Genomic DNA, 12,717 nt, shown 5'->3' with positions numbered 1-12,717 from the left:
AGCATCAAGAACAACAGAGACTACAAGAGATGACAATAATCCCAGGGGGAGACACGAGTATGAATGATAGTAAAACAAATGACATCAGAGACAGGGATGAAGATGCAATTGCAACTGGAATACAGCCAGGAGGAAATGGTAGCAGCGATAAATCGAGACTTGCATCGATCAAGCGAGCCTTCACAGTTAGACGGAACTATAAGCTGGATCAGGATAAGAGAGCTGCGAGAGACAACGATGATCTCGAGGCAAATTTGAAATATGTGGAGCAAGAAAAAGAAAACTTTAACCCCACTTCAAAACATGATGAGATTTCACCAGAAGACTATCACGATGAAAAAAAGAGGCAGGAGAACATTACTACACATCTTGAAGAAGACTACTACAACGGTGTTGATCAATCGGGTCAAGAGGGGCTTCATCGTCGGTTTAATAAATCCAAGGGAGGAGTTCTTAGTCATCTCTTAAAGCTACAACGCAATGAAACTGAAGCTGCTGTTGCAGCAGCAGCTAGCGCAGTGGCTGTACCCGCAAATGCCACATCATCCACTCCTATGTCAAATGAATATCGGTCGTCTGTCAGGCGTCTTATGCCCAAAAAAACAAAAAAAGGTCTCTATTACCGCTCCAGAAACAACTCGGATACACATTGCAAGAGTATATCCAAGTCGGCGTCGCCCTCCATTACCACCACCCCCAAGGTCTCTCCACGCAACTCTTTCGCTTTTGATGAGACTAAAAAGACTCTACACTCTTGCCATTGCCATCACTTCCATCATGAAAGTAGCAACGACAATGACCATGATCCACATCTTCATTCATCCAAAGAAAGAAGCAAGAAACACTATATTAAGGACCTCGATAATAGAATTATCCATCGTGATATTGCAGATATTCTGAGTCGCCAATCATTCTTAATCATGATGGCAAAATCCCTCATTCTGTATGGCGCACCTTCTCATCGAATCGAAGAAACTTGTGTGCTCTTGGCAAGGAAAATGAGTGTTGATGCATCGTTCGCACTCCTACCTGGAAGTATGACTGTGTCATTTAGTGACCCAGAGACTCATACAAGTGACACTCGACATTTAAAGTGCAACCAAGGCATGGATATGAACAAGCTAGCGGAGGTCCATCGGATCGCACTTGCGGTCCTTAAAGATCATATGCCAATTGAAAAAGCCAATCGTGATTTAGAACAGCTGACATCAGAACCGGGGATGTATCCATTGTGGTTGACATTGTTGGGGTGGATGGGATCTTCAGCATTTGTAGCGCCCCTTGCGTTTAATGGAGGTGGTTGGGATATGCTCTTGGCAGGATGTTGTGGATTAATGGTAGGGATGTTGGCTGTCGTGGCTTCCAAATTCCCAGTCTATGGAAATGTCTTTGAGATGACTTCCAGTATCTTGGTGGGATTTGTGGCCAAGGCCTTTGGGGACCGGGTCTGTTTCTCTGCTGTGGCGCTGGCAGGAATAGTGGTATTATTACCTGGACTGGTCCTAACGCAAGCCATCATGGAATTATCGTCCAGGAATATTGTCTCTGGAGCAGTGAGGATGTTTTATGCACTCATGTACGCTTTCTTTCTTGGGTTTGGACTCTCCATTGGTGCAGAACTGTGGGATTATGTAAGCCTGGTTTTCTTTTTATCGTAGGTGTTGATGACAATAGTATCCATTTCAATGGACCTCAAAACTCAATTCAGTTGCTTTTATATATATGGTACATTACTAGATCTCCCACGGCTCTATCAAGACCACTGTTTCAGTATGTCAAAATCCAATTGATCGATGGTGGTATTTCTTGATTTACCCAGCAGTCTCTGCATCCATCAATATTGTGTTCAATGCTCATCCTCGACAATGGCTCGGGATGACGTTAGTAACAGCTGTAGGGTTTGTGGTCACATTGTTCCTCAAGAGTTCTGGACCTCAGATTACAGCAGCAATTGCTGCCTTCTGTGTTGGGATTACGGGTAAATTGTATGGCCGACTGACAGGACAGTTGAGTTATGTACCATTGTTGAGTGGGGTCTTGTTGTTGGTGCCTGGGAGTGTGGGAGTTCGAGGGATCTTGGCGATCATTGGAAGTGATCCATCTCAAGGGTTCGTTTTTGTCTTGACTATGATTCATGTATCCGTAGCCATCACTTTGGGCGTGTTCTGCTCAGCACTCGTCTGGTATCCATTCTGGCGCAGGAGTACTTTTATGAACTTTTAATAAAAAAAAAATCTTCTTGTGTATCATTTAAAAAAAGCTCCTGATGTAAATAACACTGAAAAAGGAAATAAAAACACAATTGCCATTGCCATCGAAGAAAACAAAGGCGGAAAAACAGTGCCTTAGAATTTACAGTTCACGCTTTCGGAAAAGCAATCTCCGTTCCAGCCAGTCAGCTAATTCTGTTACTGTTATTCATGATTCATTTACTTGATCTTGTCACCATCAAGCAGAATTACAATCCCTCATTCATTCACGTCATTACAAATGTCGACTGCATTCCGGATAGCGACTAAAGCGAAACTTGAGAGGACTCTTGTGATCCCATGCAACAATGTCCGATCCAGATCTTCTATTCTCACCATCACACAATGTTGTCGAATGAGTACACTCCGTTCCACGCTTTCCACCACAACTAGGACTTCTCTCTCATTATTTTTATCCCGTGCCTCTTATCACCATAATACCTACCGTGGCAGTCCTACTGTCCAACAATGGCTTACATATTCCAATCTTCGTCGCTTCATGTCCACTAAAGTTAAAGAGGAAACGGAAATGATTCAGGGCTCAATGCCTGCTTATAATCGTCATCTTGTAATCTGCACGGGTCTCCCTGGTTCAAAATGGACCAAAAAACCTGAGCTCGCCGATCCATATCACAATCTATTAATGACTGTTGTTCGTGATCAAGAAGTCAAAGTCAACTTTGTGGATGAACCATCAGATGCTGTAAAAGATGAAGCAAACCTACTTCCAACAAAGGGTCCAAGGCACGATCTGATTTTATTCCCAGATAATATAAAGTTCAAAGCGATCCGATATGAGGCTTTTAAGGATTTGGCTCGTTATTTACAACAATATCCTGTAGGAACTTTACGTCCAGCAATACAGAAAGCAATCGCTGACTCTACCGATCACCACGATAGTAACAACATTACAATGGAATTGGTACCTGGGAGTGGCGAGCTGGTACAGATCGAGTTGGTTCCAGAACCGAGTGCAGTTCTGGTCTGTGTTCATGGAGCACGAGACTGTCGATGTGGTGAACAAGGCGGCGAGCTTTATCGGATTTTGAAGGATATGGTTCAAGCAACTGGGTTGCAGAATTCAATTAAAGTGTATGGAGTCAGTCATATTGGAGGACATAAGTGGGCCCCTAACACTATCATGTATCCCTTAGGGGATTGGCATGGATATGTGTCTGAACAAGATTCAACGGATGCTCAGCAGATCTTGTTTGATGCGTTGGCGAACGGGGGTATTGCGGCAGATGTAAGGGAGCAGAGACTGAAAGAAAGGGCGCCTATCATGATTGAAAAATGGAGAGGAAGGATGGGTATGACTAAAGAAGAACAAATCAAGTTTTATGAACACTGGTTGGAAATGCGGAAACAACAAAAACAAGGGCTAACTGCCCGGAATCAAAATCAGGGACAACAACAGCCTCAATCTCTATTCTCTCTACCAGGAGAGGATTTGTATGAGGATGATGGTCTAAAGGAGCAACGTACAGCCTTATCCGTCGATTCAGAGAAGTCAAGCAAATCAACAGTAACAGCACCAACATCCACGACCGAAGAAGGTCAAAGAATCAAGGTTATCTTTGAGTCATTCCAAAAAGTCCGAACAGAGATCAATGCTAAAGTTGGTGAGAGTATTCTGGACATTGTTAAGGACAAGGATCCTAGCCGCCATGATATTTATCAGGCACTTGAATGTACATGTGGAGGCCAACTTGGTAAGTAAAAGAAAAGCAAAAAAAAAATCCCCATTTATGTTATTTTTGACCTTGAACATTGCAGCTAATATTTTCTGAATGCGTTCGGTGGCGACCAAAAAAAAAAAAAAAAAAAAAAAAAAAATGGATAGAGTGTGCAACTTGTCACGTGTATATCGAGCCACCATTCAGCGCAAGACTACCAGTAGTAACAGATGCAGAGGAGGATATGCTAGAGTATGCGGTGGGTCGTAGAGAAACATCTCGGCTAGGGTGTCAGATTAAGATCAAACCTGAATTGGATGGCATGATTGTGAAATTGCCACAGTACTAAAATAGTGACCATAGTACTAAAATAGTGCAAGGTTTCAGGGAAACGTCACAGTCAGGATGTCAGATTAAGATCAAACCCACCAGATGGCAATTGCCAAAATACTAAAATAATCCAATGTACAGTCGAATCTGATTTTTATAGGCGTTTTCTTAAGAAAAACGCCTATAAATTTGATTAAATTGACCTCCCTAAATGTTTTATTCTAAAATGACGTTTGGAAAGCCACACATATATATTTCTCACATGACACACTTTTTTTGTTAGCCTTTACAATCAAAAAAGTACATCTTTTTACAGTCATCACCACAGTTCAATTAAAACGATGCAAACAATAAAAAACTCCTTCTCCTCCCCACTAAGTATGATAAAAAATATACAAAGCGCGAGCTGGAAGAGCTCGACCGCACTCATGAACAGAGGTATAGTGAGCTTCTAAAGAGTGCCCGAAAAAATGACATGTCCGCTGTTATTTTGCTCCCAAACCCCAAACAGTTTGAGATCCCGATGTCTAGGGTCTCATACTCCCTTGAAAAACAAGTTGAACTATTGGATATTTATCATTACCTTGAACAGCGGAAAGACTGCCTCCCAGTCAAGCTTTCTCCTAAATCTTTCGGATGCTTAATAGGAGTTATACGTTCCAAAAAGTAGCTTTCAGCGATTACTTCATAATGAAAACAAAATTCGAGCTGCAGCCGAGGTATACCCCCCGGGCTCACATTATATCGTTGAGCGAAAAAAACGTGGTTCTCGAGGAAGTCCTCTACTACTGGATACAGCGACAACGAAAGAAAAGTCGGTATATCAACGGCAGGATGCTCAAACACGCAGCCAATGTAACATACACGGTTCTCTGTGATCTTCAAGATGAATCAGGAAATACACTATCTGAAGCACAGCCATCATTTTCGGCTTATTGGTTCGATACTTTTAAGAAGCGCCATCGTATTTCATATTGTCAACTTCATGGAGAAGCAGCTTCGGTTGACTTGGACGCAATTGAACCTGAGCTCGAAAAAATTCGCCAGATCTGCGCTGAGTACACCCCCGATAATATATTTAATTGCGATGAAACAGGGTTCTATTTGAAAGAGCTGGATTCCAAATCCTACACGATACCAACCTCCAAAACTGGTGCCAAAGCTCTCAGAGAATGCAAGGTGTCTATCTTATTTTGCATCAATGCCTCTGGCACTTCTCTCTCTATGGCCAATACAATGACTTCATTAAAGCCATTAGTCATCGGTAATACATTGAATGTAATAGTCCATGTTAGCTGTTATTTTTTCTTATTTCCTTTCGTGACAATTGCATTTGTTTGATATTCGTTAGCCAAACACTTCGCGAGACAAGTCGAACAAGATAAGGCATTGAAAATGACTATGGAGAAAGCGGATTCAGGATGGATGAATCGATGTATATTCATCAAGTGGTTGCAAAAGTTTGATGATGAGCTCTCGCAACCCACACTTCTTCTCCTTGTTTCGGAAGTAAGCAATTCCAAGAACGTCCGCTTGAATACGCTTATCACCCCAGCATCGAGAGGCTGAGTTACTGGAGTCGAGTTTTTTGGTAGTCGCTGTATTCGGATATGCCTCCAAGGGATCCCTTCCTCTGGAACGCGCATGTCGATGTCGTTGTGCGCTGACGCGGAGTCGTATCTCGTTGAATTTTGGCAACAAAAAATCTATTTCTAACGGCGAAGCATGGGCACTGATCCCTGAGGCATGGAGTCACATCAAGCCACATACGCTTCGAAACTGTTTTGCCAAAACGCCAATCCTTCCGACTGAAATGCGTGAGCGGCTCCGTTGTCAAAGGCCGGCAGTCGATGAAGAAATGCGGCCGCTTATTCGACATAACCGATACAAAAATCAAGAGAGAGCATACTTCCAGCAGTTGATCGCTGAGGTCTCTATGACCAAAGGCTGGCATTTCGAAGTAGTACAGAAAAAGGATGAGCAAGAGCTAGTTGAAGAAGCCCTGCAACAGGAGAGGACCGTGGGAGATAGGACAAGCAGCGAATACGTAGCAGAACCTAGTAGTGCTACTTCCAGCCCTGCTGAAGCTGAAAGCTCACCGCTTGCCGATATGGATATGGATGTAACCTTTCAAATATTGAAGCGTTTAGCAGGAGATCACGAAGTACTCAGTCATGAAGGCCTTAAACACATCAGACAGAAGACTAGTCAAGGCTCTGCAAAGAAACGGAAGATCCGAAAGATAGTGAAGGACTTGGTGCGTACTTGTGCAAGCTGCAGGGATGAAGTGGATACTTACACGTCGAGAAGCAGCAATGAGTAGTTTTTTTTTGTTATAAGCAGCAATGAGTAAAAAAAATAAAAATTTTTGTTTCTCATCACATGTCATGTGAGAAATATATATGTGTGACTTTTCAAACGTCATTTTAGAATAAAACATTTAGGGAGGTCAATTTAATCAAATTTATAGACGTTTTTCTTAAGAAAACGCCTATAAAAATCAGATTCGACTGTACAAGGGTCCTAGTCATGCTGTGTACTTAAAAATAGTTGTAAAAGAAAAAAAGGGCCTTCTGGCGATCAAGGGATGAGATGCACAATTGTCCAGAAATACCAGGAGAGAGAGACTTTTACAAACAACAAAAATTGATGAAGAGAAACGGCGGTAAAGTGATACAGTATATATTATCGTTATCTCGATTGCAGTCTTACACGTACTTGCATGAAAGAAGGCTGAGTAAACCTTATTTTTTTACTTTTCCTATACAATTCCATTCCCTATCCCTCTCCCTGTTTCTTATCCTTGTTTCTTATCCCTCTTTCTTATTCCTCTTTCTCTTTCTTTCCTTCCGCCTTTACTTTTTTTTTTTTTTTTTTTATTGCTCCATACATTCCTCCTTCTTTGCCATCTCCACATTGCTCCTCTCATCATTTTATAAGGTTCCCACACTCTAGTAGTTACAACCAACTGATCTTCAACCTCATTTGCTAACCTTAATGCATCAAGTGACTACTCGTACCAGCGACATTTCGTCGATGGAGCAAGTGGCTGATCTAAATATGAACTATGAAGAAAAGCAAAAGCATAGTCATAGCTATCAGCACCCTCTGAAAGCACTTAAAAAATCAGAACTCTGGGCCTGGGTAAAGAAAAAGTTATTATAAAAAAAAGAAAATAAAAAATAAAAAATAAAAATAAAAAAGACTTTGTGCACTGACCATGTCTGTGTTTCTTTTTTTTTTTTTTTTTTTCCTCTGGCATTGTTTGTAGTACATTCAAAGTGGCACGTAGGTACACTCTGCATCTTCCTTACATTACAAACACAGCAGTTATTGGTGGCCAGTGTACGAACACAAACATAGGCTAATCTCCCTTCCGCTCATATCTTCTACTAAAAAAAAAAAAAAAAAAAAAAAAAAAATACTTGTAAATATGAAATTGATAAACCGATAGGCATTGTGGGTACGGCTACGTTGCGGGGATAACATTGATCCCTCTGTTGATCCAAGACACAGCCTCCAAGATTGGGGTGGAAGCGCATGATCATTCCATTCCTTGTGACACGACAGTCCCAGGGTTCAAATGTGTAACGTCGGTATTTGGTCATTATCTGGAGCCTGGTACAATCTCACTCTATATATCGTCACTGTCTTCCGTCCTATGTTTCGTTGTCTCGCTTTCCATTTCAGCTGTCGCTGATTACGGCTGTAAGTTTGCATCATGCTCGTAACCACCAGCAATTACAGTAGTAACAGTAGCAGTAACAACCTGTTCGTCCCTTTTTTTTTTTATCCTGCTTTATCACTATTACTAATATTTATCATATACTTTAGCTTACAGGAAAACGTTAATGATAGTTTTTTCAGTTCTTGGCTGCGTCAATTCTTTTGGGTTTTTCGTCCTCCAGCAGCCTTCACTTCTCTGGGTTGCCACAATCTTGACTCCTCTGGGTTGGACACTGTTCAATGTCTGTGGCGTTTTCTCTTACTCATTTTTACCCCTTTACGGCCGAGCTCATCCAGATGTTTTGGCTGCAGAAACCTCTCAAGTAGCATACAAAATTGAGGAGCAAAAGATAAATGATATGGCTTCATATACAAATATAGCTACCGCTTGGGGGCTAGTCCTCACAAACCTTATCTGTATTGGTATATCACAGAGCATGGGGCAAACTACTCTTAGTCTGGCAATTGCCATTGCGTTTACGGGTCTTCTGTGGCTCGTAGGAATGCTGGCTATCGCCCCATGGTTGGATCCAAGGCCGAATGAGCCTCTGCCCAAGGGAACAAACTGGGTGCTGTATTCATGGAAAAAGAGTATGTTTTTTATATTTATAGAGATCATCCGTTTCCTTTAATTGACTTGGGGGCAGCATCAAAAAGTACTAATGTTAATAATATTAACCATAACAATCAGCATATAATACTCTACGCGCATTCCGCAAATTGCCTGAGATCTTCAAGTTCATGTTTGCATGGTTCATCCTCTCAGATGGAATCAGCACAATTCCTTCGGTTTTAATGATCATACTGTACCGAGAATTAGGATTCACTCACACGGACTCGCTTATTATAGCAGTGGTACAGGCCTTGACCGCTACTGTCGGAATTTATATCTTAATGTGGGTCCGCAAAGCATGGTCCCTAACAACTCGAACTATGATCCTGATGACGGTGGGGTTTTATGTGGTATTCCTATGCTATCTGGCCATCGTCCCTTACCTCACTGATAACCTCGGCCTGCGACACAAAGGAGAAGGATGGTTTTGTTATGTCTATACAGGATTGATCGTTGGTACATTTTACGCATCTACTCGGGCCATGTTGTCAGAGCTGTGTCCAGAGGGAGATGAGAACGAATGGTTTTCTTTGTATCTTTTGGCAGACAGAGGATCATCATGGTAAGCTCTTCACTACTTCATTTATTTATCGCTTTGTCTCATAGCTTATTTCTTATTCTTACGTTCAACTCCTCCTTTTGTCTCCCATTTACACATGACAAGGATCGGACCGTTGGCCACAGGCGGGATCTATACTGCAACCCGTGATTATCGCAAAGCGTTTTGGTTCCCACTAGCCCTGCTCATCCTTGGGGCGTTCGTAATAATTAAAGTAGATGTCAAGCGTGGAAGGGATCAAGCTCGATGGTTTGCAAGGGAGAAGAAGGATAACAAGTTGTGATATGAGTCAATAAAAATGAACAAGTTGGTATTTAGCATGGACATTTTTCGCCTCACATTTGTTTCTCTATGGTGCTACATTGATCTGAGTAGAGTATCCATGGGGTAGCTCCGAGGTGGCAGTACTCTCGTGAATGAACAGCTATTTCTCTTTTTTTTATTGTTCAAGTATTGAAAAAGCCTGATGACAGCGATGTATATCCTTTATTCCTCCAAGATAACGTTCTACAAATGAGCTTACTGTTCTTCATTGGGAGAAATCATGATTTTCTGTATAATAACCCCCTTTGAATGCAAGATGGCGTCTATATGCTCCAACAGGCGATATGACGCTGATGATGGTCGAATCTGTATAAATCTGAATAGAAATGATTATTCGGATACTCAATGCGACCGATATACCACAAGATAAATATGAGGAATGAACAATGCCTAATAGGGAAAGGGAAAAGTTTGCTTTGATTGCCCTAAAAGAACACAGACAGTGGTAGTGCGCGTGGGAGCATAATTCCTTTCTTTTTTTAAGACAAAGGACCTTGTGAAGCAGTGATCAGTTTGTTCAGGCAGCTCCCACGCTTTCTTGGACCATTCGCAAACAGCCACGGAGAACATACCATGTGGGCAGGATAAAAAAAAAAAAAACGACAATTTCTTGTTTATACTAAAGAGTATATCAAATTATTCTGATATTCCATCCGCCAGAGTCCATCACCACCTTTTTCTCTTTAATGCTGCAAGCTTTGTGTATATGAAATGGACAGAAGTGAGAGGTGTCACATTTTGTTTTTGTTTGTATGAGCATTTGAGATTCTTTTGTTGACGACAGATGTAACAAAAAAAAAAAACTCAATTGCTTAACTAAACTCGAAAAATCATGCAGAGTCAAATCAATTCAATTCGCTTGATCTAAATATGCATGAATTTGCATTTGCATGAATAAGGAACATAGACATATTATATATAATAGGAGCATTGGCACTCGGCTTAGTACTACGGGATTCTTCCTGAATCACGGGAAACAAACTCTTCACCTTCTCAAGTTTCCAATGGGTCGTGAGGCTTTGACGTCCATGTCCTAATTGCAGAGCAATACGAGGTGGGAAGGCATAGACGGGTAAGACACTGATTACCCAATCGCTACCCCTAAGCTCCTTAGGGTAGGTCAAGTTGTAAGAGCCCTTCTCTCTTTCACTCTCCCTAAATCCCCATTTCTGTTCCGCATAACCAGCGACTATTAAGGCTTGAGGGTAGGCCCCACCCTACAACCCAAGGTAACGACCTGTCTCTGGGCTCGAGATAGTGGCGTATTCACTATCTGCTGGATGTGCCAGACTTGTTTCGAAAAATCACCACCATGGATCAAGAAGGTAGGTGATGCCGAATTTGTCTTTTCTATACTAATCACTTGTTCACCTCGCTTGATACGGCCCATACTAAGGGTAGCAGCAAAAGTCGTCTGCAACAAGGCAAGAAGACTAATCAAGAAGGCAACTGAGCGAGCCATTGCTAAAAGGGAAATAGGAGACTAAAAATAAAATAAATTAACGACACTCAGCGACAATAGAATATATGAATATATGGTTCATCAAATAGTTATAGAGAACACGTAATGTCTGAAAGTTGAAAATAATGCCCAAGATGATGATATTTCTGATATTAGCGGCGTTCTAAAAAAAAAAAAAAAACAAAAAAAGCATATCTTCGGCATAATTTTTTTACGAGTCTTCTTTTAGAGTAAGGACGATCATCACAAAGGATGAGGAGCGTGACATGAGGGAGATTGTCTTTTTTTTTACTTCACATATTGCTTTTGCTTCTATTTAGACCACCAAGTTTTAATTAGCTTTTTTTTGACAACTGTGACGCATGGGCCCGTGAAGATTCAATGCAACAATTCTATATTGTCATTTGATATCATACGCAATACTCATATTGATCTTTTTAAAATATTTCCACCCAAACCTCCATGAGTTGGTTTATTCGTCAATCGCCAATTGATGCTTTATTTCCCAAATGTGCTTTTTAAGTAAAATGCCGTCGCCAATCAAAAAAAACTCCCTTGAGCCTAACGACGCGGCACACACCAGGCTTATGGATTCATCTATATCCCTTACAAGAAAGAATTATTGATAATGGATAGAACACTCACTTACCTTCGCCCTTTAATACCGCCAGGAAGATACATATAATGTTGTAATAAGTAAATATCATATTTGGAGTAAGGTTACCCTTCATTGGAGAATACTATTTGAACACAGTTCAATGTTATATGGACAACAGATAGTCCACCAAAAAATGCGAAGCCTGGATAATCAGCGAGTCACTCCAGAATAATGGTGATGAAATTTGATATCCAGTCCTTCGCGATTCGAGCAGTATGCTTAAATATTGTCCAGCTGGGTTAATAATCCAAGCTCTACATCGTATCAATCCTGACAAGCAAAAACACAATCGTCGAGACATGGACGCGAGTTTCTGTGTTGGGCTCCCTTGGAGCCGGCACTCACCGCCTATTATCTGATATGTAGCAACAGGGTGCTGCATGCGTATAAAATGGTGAGCTAACACTACGAATATAGCTACAATGCCTTCGTGTGCCACGACTCATTGTTTATACGCACAAATATTGATAGCTTCGGTGGAGGTATTTATCTAGAAAATCAATCATAATGAATAACAGATCGTAAATAGCATTAAGAAAAAAAATTTGCTCAATTTTGCTGGGCCTTGCAAAGGAGTAAACCATTATGATTATAGGCGGCATTTATCTATATGGGCTTTTGGAGCGTTCAATATTATAGGCATGGAATATATGGATAATATAAGCATTGATGCATTGAAACCAGACAACAAATGTAAAAAAAGGCATTCCAGATCCTATATAGAGTGACATTGGAAATGAGCTATCGTTTTTATTAATAAAGACTATCAACGAAGAAAACCCAGATCCTTGATCCTTAGTCCCAGTTTTATCAATTGGGAGTGGAAGCGAGAGATCTCTCAGAGCCGCATGAATGCAGGATAATCAATCCTCTCAAGTCTCTAATGAGTCGTCGTGCCTAAAGATCCATCTAGGGCGTCAGAGAAACACGAACAGGATGGTTTTCGAAGGGTGAGAGGTTGCTAGCTCATTCCTTGTATACAACCTGCTCCGGGTAGACAAAGCTCTAGTGGCCTTTACTTTCCTCGCTTTTCTTAAGCTTCTATTTCTATGAACCCTTGCCAGCGACTATATAGGCAAAGGGATAAGCATCTTCATGCAATCTGAGGTAGCGGCTTGTC

At 41.3% G+C, this 12,717-nt stretch overlaps 4 protein-coding genes across 4 annotated transcripts; 3 read left to right on the top strand and 1 right to left on the bottom strand.

Moving 5' to 3' along the window:
- Positions 1-590: 590 nt before the first annotated feature.
- BCR41DRAFT_308589 (hypothetical protein) lies at positions 591-2,223 on the top strand (the record flags this gene model as incomplete). The annotated part of the gene is made up of 2 exons (XM_022020921.1): positions 591-1,640; positions 1,759-2,223. 2 exons carry the CDS (start codon positions 591-593, stop codon positions 2,221-2,223), a joined length of 1,515 nt encoding a protein of 504 aa, XP_021879311.1.
- Positions 2,224-2,892: 669 nt separating this feature from the next.
- On the top strand, positions 2,893-4,274 carry BCR41DRAFT_372338 (hypothetical protein; the record flags this gene model as incomplete). The annotated part of the gene is made up of 2 exons (XM_022026670.1): positions 2,893-3,961; positions 4,093-4,274. The coding sequence occupies 2 exons, from the start codon at positions 2,893-2,895 to the stop codon at positions 4,272-4,274; spliced, it is 1,251 nt and encodes a 416-aa protein (XP_021879310.1).
- A 2,978-nt stretch (positions 4,275-7,252) lies between these two features.
- Positions 7,253-9,160, top strand: BCR41DRAFT_387936 (autophagy-related protein 22-like protein; the record flags this gene model as incomplete). The annotated part of the gene is made up of 5 exons (XM_022027944.1): positions 7,253-7,399; positions 7,527-7,543; positions 7,710-7,963; positions 8,090-8,572; positions 8,673-9,160. The coding sequence occupies 5 exons, from the start codon at positions 7,253-7,255 to the stop codon at positions 9,158-9,160; spliced, it is 1,389 nt and encodes a 462-aa protein (XP_021879309.1).
- A 342-nt stretch (positions 9,161-9,502) lies between these two features.
- BCR41DRAFT_398238 (hypothetical protein) lies at positions 9,503-10,939 on the bottom strand (the record flags this gene model as incomplete). Its single annotated transcript, XM_022028947.1, has 4 exons — positions 9,503-9,560; positions 9,677-9,783; positions 10,467-10,694; positions 10,769-10,939. 4 exons carry the CDS (start codon positions 10,937-10,939, stop codon positions 9,503-9,505), a joined length of 564 nt encoding a protein of 187 aa, XP_021879308.1.
- Positions 10,940-12,717: the final 1,778 nt, after the last annotated feature.

Source organism: Lobosporangium transversale (assembly GCF_002105155.1).
Source record: "Lobosporangium transversale strain NRRL 3116 chromosome Unknown BCR41scaffold_30, whole genome shotgun sequence".
Lineage (NCBI taxonomy): Eukaryota > Fungi > Mortierellomycota > Mortierellomycetes > Mortierellales > Mortierellaceae > Lobosporangium > Lobosporangium transversale.
This window is presented reverse-complemented; position numbering and strand designations above follow the sequence as displayed.